Genomic DNA, 14420 nt, shown 5'->3' on the forward strand with positions numbered 1-14420 from the left:
AAAGTAGAAAAATGTTTGAGGTTTATACATATTACTATACAGTGAATGATTAATAGTGCTTCAGCTTATTTTACGAAAACATTAGTAAACAATATTAAAGTCCCAACTGTGTTTCACTAGCTGAATCATAATTTAGTATCCATCTTCTCTCCAAGTTTATAGACAAACTTTCTCTCTCTCTCTCTCTCTCTCTCTCTCTCTCTCTCTGTCTGTCTCTCTGTCTCTGTCTCTCTCTCTCTCTCTCTCTCTCTCTCTCTCTCTCTCTCTCTCTCTCTCCAGAAGCTGTGTAGTTTTGGGGCATTTCCTGGAACTAACTTTGTAGGTCAGGCTGGCCTTGAACTCACAGAAATCTGCCTGCCTCTGCTTCCCAAGTGCTGGGACTAAAGGCATGTGCCACCACCATCCAACTAGACAAACTTTTTAAAACTTGCTTGAGTATGCCCTATTTTTTTTTAATTTATTTTTGCCTGTCCCTGGCACTATAGTTTAGGAAATTTTATTTTATAATGATCCCATCAGTGAACTGCCCTGGGGACACGTGTTGAGAGGCAGGAAGATGCTCAGTTTGAGGTTATCCTGGGCTACATAGTAAGTTTCAGACCAGTCAGAGCTGCATAGTGTGACCCTGTCTCAGAAACACTGAAAAGGAAATGGTATCTTGTACAGTCCCTTGGAGAATAGATTACATAGCTACGAGGAATGTGCTTGGAGAGCAAAGACACTAAAGAAAAGACAGAGCTGAAACCATTTGTCTGATGAAACTGTTGGAAGCTGAGAGTGGTGAGAACGTCCTGACAGGCGCAGCCTTTTACTTCAGAGCATTGCTCCTATCCCTGCCTGGCCGGGCTTTTCCCTTCTTAACTATTCCTGTAGTAACGTGGATCATGGGCTCTGGCTCTTCAGGGTTGCTGTGGTTCTTTTTCTGAAGACAAGATTTGCTGGCCAGGTCTTGTATGGTTACATGGAGATTTGGGAAGCAGGACCTCACTGAAGTCAGTCAGCATGAGGGTCCCTACTGGTTTTTGTAGAGGTATTATAAACTGTTAGAGGTTCAGAGAGAACTGTTCACAAAGAACAGTAAAGGCCATCAGACCTAATGGGAAGCAGAAGGGCCACATTGCAAGTTTTTCCAGCATCACTGAGGATGCATGCCCTAAAATTTCGTTATTTGAAGTCATATTTAAATAGAACATTTGTGAGGAACAGCATTTGAAAAATCTTGGAAAGACTTTCTGAATTGGGTTACAGATAACCTTGGTGTGTCAAGTGTATGAATGTAATTCATTCTTTATGACTTCATTAAAGGAACAGGCAGTTATTATTTAGAACTGTATCAGACTGCTGTGTGATTTAAAGTTTTGTCTGCTTTTAATGGTATTTCTGTCATGTTGATAGTGGTACATCTTTTATCCTATCTTCATGCTGTCAGAGTACTTGCTGCTAATCTTAGCCTATCAGAATTACCTGCAATTCCAGAATAAAGAGTATGAATTTTAAAAAGCAGATAATGAGCTTGGTGTGGTGATGTACACCTATAATCCCACTACTTCAAAGGTGGCGGCAAAATGATTAGAAACTGAAGGTGTTCCTCAGCTACATAAAGAGTTCTATGCCAAATGGGTTACATAAAAACTATCTCACAAAAGAGCGAGAGAGCACTTTGAATGTAGAGCCACCTTCCCTGTCAATGAGGCAGGTGCACTAGTGTTAGCATATTGGTTCTATTGCCCTGTGGTCTTTGAGCTCCTGCCCTGGACCTTTCTGACACACCACTACCACCCAAAATGGAAAAAAAAAAAGAAAACCAACAAACTCAAGTGTAATAATGAGATTGAACTTAGAGAGAACTTTCTCCCTCCAGGTCCACACTTTTTTTTTTTATTGAGCTATATATTTTTTTCTGCTCCCCTCCCCTTCTACCCTCTCCCATGATCCCCATGCTCACAATTTACTCAGGAGATCTTGTCTTTTTCACACATTTCATCTACTAAATTGGTCCTAAATTTCCCAGTTTGGGAACAGAGTTAATAGGCTGGACACCAAGGATCTGAATAGGGGTTGTTGTCTAGATGACAAGGAGACAGTGCTTGTTTCAAAAGGTATATATTCCATCTTCATTCTTAACATAGATGTTTGTTGCATTAAAAATATTAACATCTCATGTTTGTAAATCAAATACGCATATGTATTATGTATTATGTATTCTACAAATAGGAAATTTATTTGAAATAAAGGAGAATCTGGTTACATTGGAAACTGAATTGGGATTATTTACGCAAAGTGTGTAGTTTATACAGCTAGACAATCTTCCCCAAGTGCATGCATCTACGTTGAAGACCAATTGAGAAATACTGACAGGGGCTGGAGAGATGGCTCAGTGGTTAGGAGCACTGTCTACTCTTCCAGAGGAGCCAGATTCAATTCCCAGCACCCATATGGCAACTCCCAACTGTCTGTCACTCCTGTTCCAGGGATCCAATGCCCTCATACAGACTTACGTACCGGCAAAACACCAGTGTACATAAAATAAAAATAAATTAAAGAAATAATGACAAAGATAATAATAACCTTAAATTTGAAGGAATTAATCATGACTAATATAAAAATTTTTGTTGGCCATGGTGACGCCTGCCTGTAACCCCAATTCTTGGGTCTAAGCAAAAGTATTAGAAAGACGTTGAAGGTCAGCCAGGGCTGCCAAAAAGAAAGAAAAAACATTTCAGATCAGCTAACAAAGTCTAGGCTGACACTTTGTCTTTGACAACATTTTATTATGCTGAACCACTGTATAATTTTATAATTAAATTCCAATTTAGCAATTTTAAGGAAAGAGCACAAAGCTTACCATGTGATTGCTTTAGTGGTCCCAGCATTATTGTAAAGACAGCTAGAAGTCATAAAATGTGCTCTGGAAGAAAGAATTGTAGAGAATATGCCAGAAATTCTATTCTGTGGTTGTTAGTTGGCTTCCACATCTTTCTTTTTTTCCTCATAATTTTGTAACCACCACTTTGTGTCTGTCTTCCTCTTTAAACTAGGTATACATTTCTTAAAATTTATATTTATTTATTTTTAAAGATTTATTTATTTATTATATATACAGCATTTCTTCCATGTATGCTTGCATGCCAGCAGGGAGCACTAGATCTCATTACAGATGGCTGTGAGCCACCATGTGTTTGCTGGGAATTGAACTCGGGAACTCTGGAAAAGCAGTCAGTGCTCTTAACCATTGAACCATCTCTCCAGCCCCTAAAATTTATATTTATATCAGCAACATTCACGTGTCTGGGACCCAGTAGTTGCTCAGAATGTTTGTTGAGTGATGGAATGCTCAAGAATGGGTGGTAGTGGGCTGACTGTGTAACTTGGTAGAAGAGTGTTCTGGGTTCCATCCTCAGCACTCACTGCAGGGAGAAGAAGAATGAATGATGCCAGTGTAATGTTATTAAAACATTGACTTTCATTTAGGGCTAAAATTAAATTTCTTCCACACAGAAATTAAACATGAACCTCTTTCCACCGTGTTCAATGGCAGTTGGCTCTTTCCAGAACCATCCCTGAGTAAACCATGTTGAATTCCCATTCACGAGAGAGGTGTAAAGAAGGACTCCATTCATTCATTAGGCTGATGCTGCGAAAGAAGCATTGTGTAATGTTGGCAGGACATGGACTCTGACTGTCCAGATTTCCAACATCTGAGAATTGGCTGTTGTAACAGCACCCACATTATAAGACATATTCAACATGATTTAGATTTGTTGCTTAAAACTGGGGAAGTATTGACTTTTATTCAACTGATCTTCAAAGTGGCATTCCAAGAAATAGTTACAATGGAATAAAACCTAAATTGCCATCAGGAATTGGTGTGTGAATCAAACCATTCATTCTTGGATAATTGGGGACTGTAGAAAAATGTACAAGGGCTTTTCACTAGAATTGAGCCTGAGCAATTAGTAGTGGAGAGCAGGTTCATTTTAAGACACTTTCCCACAGATTTCCGTGTAGTACAATTAGCCTGTCCTTTAATGCAAAAATGTAAGAAGAGCTCCAGGGAGTCCTAAGATAGAGTGTTTAGGTCAGATTCAGAGTCTAAGTGTGCTAGGATCTATTTGCGGGCTGGTTAGCTACCGGACAAGCACTTCAAAGATGACCATGTTTTCATGAATAGCAGTAAACTGGAATGATTGCCAACCACACGTCTTTTAAAAGATGATTGTAACATTCATTTTTAAATTAATTAACCATTCACTTAATTACATTTTGGGTAATATTTGAAAGTATATAAAACAGTGCCTAAATGAAAATATACTTCCTTTTATATATGAGTTTATCTCTCACCATAATTTTGTTTAATATATTTTTGGTTTGGGGAATTTCAGACATGCATACAATATATATTTTAACTATATTTACTACTCCCATTCCTCTCCCAACTCCTCCCAGATCCACCCCATCAGCAACTCCCAATATCCTGTTGTCTTCATTTGTTTGTTTGTTTTGTTTTTCGAGACAGGGTTTCTCTGTACATTTTTTTTTAAATAGCCTACTGATTGTAATTTGTGCTGCTCATGTAGTCCAGGGTGTGGGGCCTTCTACTACTATGCCCAGTAAAGCTGGACCAGGGGCCTAACCCTTAAAGAAAGCTTTTTCTGCCTCAGAAGCCATCAGCTGTCAGTAGATCCTCAGTTAGAGGTGGGGCTTCAAGACCCCTCCCCGCTTCATGCAGGATTGTTAACTGGGTGGATTGTGTGCAGGTCTTTTCTAACTGCTGTGAATTCACAGTGTAATGGTCCAGACCTTTTTTGGTCCTACTTTCTTCTAGCTCATACTGTCTTCCTGCCCCCTCTTCCTCTGTGGCCCCTGAGTTTTGGAGCATAGCATTCATTTTTAATAACTTCTTTCAAAGTCAGATAGTGTGAAAGTCCTTTAGCAAATTGACAGTTTGGAAAAGTAGGTCAGATATGGTACTAACAATGTAATGTATCTGTGGCTAGGATTCTGGCTTACTTGCTTTGGGATGTTTTTCTTTTGTGGCCCTTCTGTGGTTTTGCTTTTATATTACAGGAAATATATGATGAATGTCACGGTGTCATTGTGCCCCCACTCCACACTGCTCTGTAGCAATATAAGAAGTAGTTTACCTCTGTCATATAAAGATTTCCAGCATGACCTCACAAGTCCATTGCTATATTTAACTACCCATCATTTTAGGCTTTTTCATAGACTCTTACTTATTGAAGTACTTTTTAAAAAGCACTCATACCTTTTTATCAAAATTTGCATAATTCAGTCTTATGTTCTGCTTTTATAACTTTGATGATGATAGCAGATACCAGTTGAACATTGGCATGGTTATCTGATGTAACCCTTACCAAAACCCTGCTAGGGGAAATGACTATTTCCACCAGGTAAATGAGTAATTGAGATCATACAGGCTTGGTTTCAAATCTTCCTTGCAACCATGATTCCTGACTTCAGGATGAGCCAGCCTCTCATGTTTAAGTTGGAGCTCAAAGGTATTTGAGTTCATACTCAGGTAGAATCTTTTTGTGGTAATTTAGTTTCTGGCCACATCTGTTGGATTTTCTGGAATTAGAGCAATCAGAATGGCTAACCAGTCCCAATACATCATTCAACAAGTAGAAAGTTTTTTAAAAAGTTGTTGTTTGGTTTTGGGTTTTGTTTGTTTTTTTTTTTTAATTTAGATTTTCTTCAAATTCTAGTTGTGTCAGTATGACTAAACATATGGACATAACTTCTAGAAAGATATCGAAATTGACTCACAGCTGTTTTGGATTTCAACTAAGCCTGGATACTGTGTTTTCTGACAACTTGAATTGCCTACGTTAAAAGTATTAAAATGTTCTTACAACACAGTACTGAATTTAAAAAGCAAATTTTATTTACTTATATCTGTTATTTATTTTGCAGGTCACGGAACAAAAAACCAAAGGTAAGATTTTTATTCTCTTTTTGTGTTTAGATTTCACGATGCTGCTGACTCAGCTTGCAATCCACTCAGCAGAGAGTGGGCACACTAATTAAGGTGGGTTGTTTGCAGTCACTGAAGAGCAGCAACGACAAACAAAAAGCACTTAGAATTGTGTTTCTAGTTGGCCTTACTTTTTAGGGAGCAAAAGAGTAAATACTTTGTTTTAAAAGTGTGTGAATCATGATTTTGAACTAAACTCTTTCAGAACTTTTAGTATACAGTGGCAAATTGCCAACTCCTAGTTTTTGATGACAGTTGCTGAGAGCACTTACCCATCTTGGTGCATGAAATATATTGCGTCTGAAACTGGAATGTCACATCTAGAATGTTCAACAGCCTTCTGAACTGGAGCCTGGACTGTGATTTTTAAGATACCAAATTTTGAATAAGTTAACTCTGCTTGAAAAAAATCTGATGTGTTGCAAACAGAAGCAAATGACCCTTAGGCCATTCTCAGTCTGATACTGCCCTTTTCTGTGGTTCTTTCTGCTCTCCTGATTCTAATTATGTAGTTTTGTTTAATAATGGTCATTGTTGGATAGCAGGCCTTAATAGTGGGAGGGAAAGTTCCTTGAGATAATGCTTATTTTGAGCACTTAAACATGTGGTTCTCATTTAAGTGTATATTAAAATAGTTGACCTAGTTGTCAAATTATATGCACCCAGGCTGCTGCTAGACCTTGTCTTACCTAGGCTGGAGTTCTTAGAGATGTACCTTGAAGTGTCCATGCAGCCTCAGAACATGAAAACCATTGACCTGGATTAAAAAAAAAGAGAAATCATATAAGGGTTGGAGACTTGGATTTGACAAGAGTCCCTTTAATGATGAGGTAGTTTGAGTTCAGTTTGGTTTGGTTGGTCAGTTTGGTCAGTTTGATGACTAACAGGCAAAAACATGCCATTTAATGATCAGTTTTCATAGATGCTTTATCTAAAGATAGCTTTCTTAAGAAACATAATTATGAGAAATTCTCAAGTAAATACATATTAATCTATTATATTTCTAATCAAAGGCATATCAAAGAAGACTATGTCCTGGGCCTTTGTTGTGATTTAGAAAGTAAATTGTGAGACTCTGCTATTATAATTATCTTAATTGGTTAGGAGAATAGTGTTCTTCCCCTTGTCCAGTTCAGCCATTTCCGAACCCACAAGTAGGCTTTCTTCTAGAAAAATCCATCAAATATGTATTTTTCCTAAGCCTATTTAGAAGTATACTTTGTGAACGGATTTGGGGAACAAAACATTTATCAGACTTTGTGGGGCGGGCAGGGAGTCTCACTGTGTAGCGATAGCTAAACTGGACCTCATGATGTTGACTAATCTGGCCTTGACCTTGCAATGATCCTCCTGCCTCTGCCTCCTGGGTGTTGGGATTACAGGCATGTGCTATTGGCTTTCTGAAAGGACTTTTGCAGTGGTTATCAGGTGAGAAAATTGGTGTTTTCCTGACAAGCTGGACTCAGTGTTAGTAGAACATAAAGAATATGGTAGAAGCCAGTTTCTGCTTCTATCCTATAGAAAAACAAAGTCCACTAGACATTCTTTCTCCAAATGGTAATAACAATACCAGGTCTGTTCGCACACACTATGGTCTCTCTTCTGCCAGAGCCTTAAAAATCAAGCTTTCCTTCCTATGCACCCTTCTACTTAGGTCTTTTTCATACCTACTGTAGATGAATCGTACTTCCCTGTCTCCTTACTCTTCCTGCTCCCCCAATCAGAAAATCAAGTCAGATAATCCCTAAAGGGAGATGAGGGCCTAGCTTGGGTCTCCAAGGGATTTAATTCTTTGAACCAGAGAGAAGACAGGAAGTTTAAAAATGCATATATATATATTCCTATTTCTTCTTGAGTTGTGTCAGACTCACTAGCCTTGCTAGGTTTGTTCCATTTCATGATCAAGTCTTTGTTGGGCATTCTCCACCTCATTCTTTTGCCTGAGCTGACATTTCTGGTTCCTGTTCCTCTCCCCAATGACAGTTATCGTCTTAAGCAATCTGCCCTTAACTCTGAATCTACTCTTTTCCCAGCAGAGAAAAAAGAAAAGACTGTGTTGGTGCCAAGTCTGGGTTGTACAAGGACTGAAGTAAGATTTTTCTGTATTTCAGAAAAACAGTGTATTGGTTGTATGGTCTTCCTTTATCTTCCACCATTAAAAATAGTATGGTGAGAATCCCAGAAAGGAGGGTAGGACATGGATTTCAGCTAGTCCTCTGAGGACATGGGCTAGCTATGCCTACTCAGCTAAAAAGAAGAAAAAGCACTTAGGCAAAAATTTAGATACTCTTTTGTGGATATTAAATAAACACAAAACTGTAAAATCAGCACCAGGTCAGATTTAACTAAGTGAAATTTCACAGGGAAAAGGGTAAGGCTAGGGTTAAAAGCCCAATTATACAAACTACATAATAGCAGAATTTGGCCGTAACAATTTAGCCTTGCTAAAGGTTGTTATAGGATGATGATTGCCTTAATGAGAGCTATCAGTATAGAATGAAATGACTAGTTTCTAAACACGAGCATGACCTTTAGCTGCTAGAAAATATCCAGAGTGGGAATTGCAGGTCTGTAGACATCGGTATGGAATGGGAAGCCTCCATGGACCACGCACAGTTTGGGTCAGGTTGGCCAGGAATTTATCACTTCAGGCAGATTTAAATAATGTGGGATTGTTTAGTTTCCATGTCTTTCTCACTGAGGACCCTCAGGTAGGGCTCTGGTTGCTAAGATTGAACATGTCCACAGTAAATATCTGCTTTTTTCTAGTGAGGCTTAGGGTAAGTCAAAAAAGTCGGAGAAAATGGATCAGTTTTTTAAATGCTGTGGTTCAAAGTACTAAATTATAACCTTGCCCCATACCCCATTGGCACACATCTGAAGGAAAGCATTTTCCATAACCATATCTGGGGTTGTTGGTCATTTTCTACATTGATTTCTGAGTTTATTCTAGGAAACATATTATAGTGAGTGCATGTCAGTGGCTCAGATAGACTACCAACAAGGCCCCCACATTGTAGAGGCACCTGTGTGCTCTAATAGGTGGTAGCATTTGTTTAGAAATGGAACTAGGGTCAGTGAGATGAATCCTTGGGTGAAATTGTTTGCTATTCAAGCCTGAAGATCAGGGTTCAATCCCTAGGTTTATAGTGGAAAAAGAAAAACACCCAGAAATTGTCCTCTGATCTCTAGACATTTTGTAGCATGTATACACCTGTATTGTCTCTCACACAAAAATATTATACACACATAAATAAATGAATAAAATAGGGAGATGGAGAGGGAATTAGCTGTCTCTAAGATGAGTGATTATGAGCTGTTACAAAACATGCACTCAGATAAGTGAGTGCCAAATTCTCATGTGGCGGGGAATGAGGGTGGACAGTACCTGGGTAAAACAATGGTGAAAAAGAGGAGTTCAGCATGGGGTTCCTAGGTAATGGTGTGTGTTTGGGATGAGGACAGACAGATTGAGTCTTAAACACCTCTAGGCTGGAGCGCAAGTTTGGTGATAACTCCACAATGCTAGGAAATAATGGAGCTTAGGGCTGAGGGTCAAGTTTGAGGGGAGCAGAGAGGATAAGAGACCTAAGTTGGAGATAAAAGAAATAAAGTTACACAGTGATAATTAAGGCCTCTGCAGAAGAGTTTAATTCTCAACAGCTCAGTGTGAGAAATAGGTAGCCCCACCTGTTTGTTATGGGTAGATGGAGACAATTGACCACTGCAAGTGTCCTCAGGTCACTCATACAGTGACCTGAATGTGCACACGCTTATGCACAAGCGCACGTGCACACACACAAATATATGTAATAAAAAAAAAAAACCTTAAAAGATGTAATCTCAGTGTTTGGTGTGGTGATTTATACCTGTAGTCTCATCTAGACTTGAGACTGAGGCAGGAAGATCGTCATGAGCTGGAGGCTAGTCTGAATAAAAGTGCAGAATTCCCAAGTGAGGGAGTAACTAAATGCCCTTTTGGAATTATAATTAAAAGGATGGTCAAAGGCAGGGGCTGCTCCTGTGTCCTACAAGCCAAATCTGACCTGCTTGTTTTTATACTGCCTGTGAGCAAAGAGAGTTCTTTAAATTCTTAAGTTGATTCAAAGAACACTGTGAGAATGTAAAATTCCTGACTCACTGTCCTTGAATAAATCCTTACTAAAGCACAGCCATAGTCTATGGCTGCTTTCACTCTTCTGTACACACTTGAGTTGCTGAAGCTAAAACCTTATGCCCAGTGAAACCTAAATATTTACTGTTTAACCCTTGCTCCACAGTATGGAGGACCCCAAAGGAAAATGAGGAAGAATTGAAGAGCTACCAGAGTAAATTCAAAAGAACCAGTAGTCAGGAGCTGCAGGCATGATGACAAGTGCCCAGTGCCCTCTAGACTGGCAGTGAAGACCCTGGTGACTGGAGGAGGAAGATGTTGGATGCAGAAGCCAGTGTGTGTTAGTGGAAAGTGAAGAAGTAGAGATAAAGGTGGAGGTCACTGAGAATCACATGGTGTGGGTTAAGTCACCTGTGCATGAGACAGTCTTCGAGATTTTAAATTGTTAACCTAAAGTAGAATATTTCCTATGACTTTAACTACTTTTGTTTAGTTTTAATTTTGTTTTTGTTTTATTGGGTATTGCATCTAGAGTCTCTTGCTCACCACAGAACTACATCCCTAGCCCTTTTACAAACATTTCTAGGTCAGGTCTGTGTGTGTTTGGTCCTGTTAAGATGAAGGAAGTGGGGCCGGGCGGTGGTGGCGCACGCCTGTAATCCCAGCACTCGGGAGGCAGAGGCAGGCGGATCTCTGTGAGTTCGAGACCAGCCTGGTCTACAAGAGCTAGTTCCAGGACAGGCTCCAAAACCACAGAGAAACCTTGTCTCGAAAAAACCAAAAAAAAAAAAAAAAAGATGAAGGAAGTGGTAGCTTGTATTGGTTCTGTGCACTTGCTGGGTCTGTTGTATAAATGTACAATTCAGAAGCTTGTCAAGTTCAAACATTTCTTAAAGAACTCTTCCTAGGAAAAAATGGCACCTTGCTGATACTTTCAAAAATGAGGCTACCTTTAATCCCAGCACTCGGGAGGCAGAGGCAGGCGGATCTCTGTGAGTTCGAGACCAGCCTGGTCTACAGAGCGAGTTCCAGGACAGGCTCCAAAGCCACAGAGAAACCCTGTCTCAAAAAAAAAAAAAAAAAAAAAAAAAAAAAAAAAAAAAATGAGGCTAATTAGAAGCTGAAACTGCAAACTAAGAATGTTGTAAGTTAAGAGAGTAGAAAGGGAGACGATTCAGCCAATAGGGTATGTAATTTCTAAAGTACACGATAGAAATGAGAAAATAGGACACAGTATTCTACAGTGTTTTCTTTTCTATGAGACAGAGTCTGTGTTTATTTGAAGCATAGACCTTTGGTTGTTGTTTTGGTGGGATTGAACCAACCAGAGTTGAGCTAGGCAGCCACATCAGCCCTAACGCATATGTAGGCTTTCTTTAGCAAAGAAACTGAGACCTTGAGGCTTTTGAATCCCAGCACCAAATAAACCTGGTTCAGAGGCTAGAGTAGATCATTTTAGAACTACTTATGCTTCAGCCTACAAATCATTGGCATTGAGAAGAGAGGCCTGGCAGGCACCTCTCTGAGACCTGACACTCCGGAGGTACACTAATTCTGATGTCTTAGCTTTGTACTTGAAGAATCTGTAAAAATGTTTGTGCTCCCGCCTAACAGTTCCTCCAGTAGATGTCATGGGTTTTGCTTGCCTTTCAAACTTAATTTATCATGTGTGTATGTGCGGTCAGAGGATAGCTTGCAGGAGTCATCTCATTCCAGTGTGTGGGCTCCATGTATTTTAGGCTTGGTTGCAAACACCGCTACCCACTAAGCTATCTTGCTGTCCGTTATTTATTTAAAGTTCATAAAGAAGTGTAATAAAGAAAAAAATCAGCTAGGCGGTGGTGGTGGTGCATGCCTTTAATCCCAGCACTAAGGAGGCAGAGTGTTGCTTTCTTTTTTAATTATTGCTGCCTTTTAAACTAAGGCTATCCTAGTCAGCAGCTGCAACCCCTCGCTACCACACAGGAGCCTCAGCCTGAGAAAATTCTGTTTTCTTGGGTACCGACTCTTTCAAAGCTACAAAAGGAACTTACCTAAATCTCTGTCCGAAAGAACTCAAGATTCAAAGGTTGAGGTAGAATTCTGCTCTCCAGAGAGGCTGAATAGCAAGCAGCTCACCTCCTTGTGTCTCCCCAGAAGTTCTCATGCTTCTCATCTTATAAACCCTTTTCCACCTGGCTCCTCCCTACAACTTCTAGTCAGCTGCAGGTGAATTTTATCTAATCAAACATATTTTTGCATCCTTAAACAAATGTTCCATAGCATAAACAAAAGTAACACACCTTAAAATAGTATTCTACAACAGCAGAGGCAGGCAGATCTCTGTGAGTTCCAGGACAGCCAGGGCTACACAGAGAAACCATGTCTTGAACAAAAAAAAAAAAAAAAAGAAAGAAAGAAAGAAAGAAAGAAAAAAAAGAAAGAAAAAGAAGAAAAATCTGGCCATGCCCTCCAACACAGTTAGCTTTTCTAGCTTAAGTCCTGGGATTTTCAGCAGCTGGGCTCCAGAGACAGCACCATGTCAGAGGAGAAATAATGGAGCTGTGTTCTCATCACATCTGTCCTATCTTTGGTATGACCAGGAGAAAATACCACAAAGGGGTTGTACAAGGACTTTTGTACAGTGTACAGCACCAGGGTTTTGGGTTCAAGCAACTGTGTATACTATAAAGTTAGTCAGACCCTTCTCAGCTGAGGCTGCTCTGTCATTGTCTTATTTAAGAGAACAAGTTAAGGCACGTGGGCAACCTGGTTAACTTAGAGTAGAGATCCTAACCCAATTATAGAAGAGCAGCCTCACAAACTAGCTGGGAAAATCCACCTAGCTTTATTCTCGTAAGAGCAATGAAGATTAGTACGGCATGTGGAATATTCCAGAAACAAATATTTTATTTAATAGTTTATTTGTCCAATGTCTCCTATAGGTTCTGCAGAGAGCACTATGTTAATATTAGACAATGACTGGTTTAGTTTTTTATTCTGCTCATCACATTACAGCCACCACCCTTTTACCAGGAGGCCAGTACTATCTTGTGATTGGCTAAGAATAGACATATGAGTTGCCTGGAACTTACTTTAGCCATCTATTCTTTTCTCCTGTCACTCACAGTATTCAGTAATGTCCAGTGGTGGCTAGTCTGGGCCCCTGCTTTCTGATGATGTATCTCTCTTCTTATAAAGGAGCCAGCTAAATGGCAACATGCTGGCCCAGCATCATTTCAGCAGTCAAAGCAATACTGCTACCAGAGATGGTTGGCAGGGGTTTGGACCTCAGATTAATTTCTGTAGTACTGTCAACCTCTGGGGGAGGGGGGGGCAGATTTTCTTGGGAGAAAGTGAATGATCTTTTTTTCAAGAAGGTGTTTGACACTATTGTTCAAGAATAAGCACTGGGTTTATAAAAAGAATAAGAAGAAATACAGAGTTGTAGTCTTTAGCTTGTATAAAGACAGGCATAGAGCTAGGAACCTCTGTAGGCAGGGTTGAGGTAGGAAGCAGCAGGTCCAGCAGGGGAGGTAATTTCATGGTTGCTGTGCATATTTCTGTGCTGTTTAACATTTTATATCAATGAAAAAGCTAAAACAGATTTTCTAAAATAAAAGCTAAGAGATTTCTAATGTTCCTGTTATATAAACAGTCACCAATAAGCTTTTGCATCCAGGTGGCTGTAGGAACCAAAGGCAAGTGGAATTTTGTGATTCTCTAGGTCTGTAGTTCTCTGTAGGTGCCTGTCCTACAAGGAGGAAAATGAATGATTGTTTCTATTCTTGAGGGACTTAAGGCCAGTGAGAGCGAGACCAGATGTAATCACTATATTGCAGGAGTATGAGTAAAGCGTGCTCCACTTGCCTAGTCAGGAGCTTCAGAAAAGTTCACAGAGGTCTTCAAAGAAGTGGGTTGATTGTCCTCAAGGTAGCCCAGGGAGTTGCTGCCAAGCCTGACAACCTAAGTTCCAGTCCTGGAACCCATATGATAGAAAGACCCACCTCCCTCTAATTGTCCTTTGGCTTCCACTTGCTTACCATACCATGTGTACACACAGAATAAGTAAATGGAAGTAATAAATTTCCTTTCCTTGAGAAATTGGAGGAAGGGAAGGTCTTGGGCTACTGAGACTTTGGCACAACCATTTCTACCTTCCAGGATTTGGTGATGTGAGTGATTCCCCACTTAATTGATAGAATGTACTGTTTTTGATTCTTTGTTACTATCACCTGCTTCCACCACTCCTACTTAGTAAAGTAAACATCCTGGCAGGAATTTGAAAAGGCAGTCCCTTCAGAACAGAGCGATAGATTTGCCTTCTTAGAA

The 14420-nt window shown here is 39.8% G+C and overlaps 1 protein-coding gene across 10 annotated transcripts in view; it reads left to right on the plus strand.

The window, feature by feature from the left end:
- The window catches only part of Tnrc6b (trinucleotide repeat containing adaptor 6B), a 227430-nt gene that overhangs the window by 154649 nt on the left and 58361 nt on the right, over positions 1-14420 (plus strand). For all 10 annotated transcript variants that reach the window (XM_041671892.1, XM_041671890.1, XM_041671894.1 and 7 more), the window contains one exon: positions 5935-5956. In XM_041671892.1, the coding sequence (XP_041527826.1) occupies positions 5935-5956 (22 nt within the window). The remainder of the gene's footprint in view (positions 1-5934; positions 5957-14420) is intronic.

Source organism: Microtus oregoni, unplaced genomic scaffold, assembly GCF_018167655.1.
Source record: "Microtus oregoni isolate MIOR12 unplaced genomic scaffold, Mior012 000022F_ref0000154, whole genome shotgun sequence".
NCBI lineage: Eukaryota > Metazoa > Chordata > Mammalia > Rodentia > Cricetidae > Microtus > Microtus oregoni.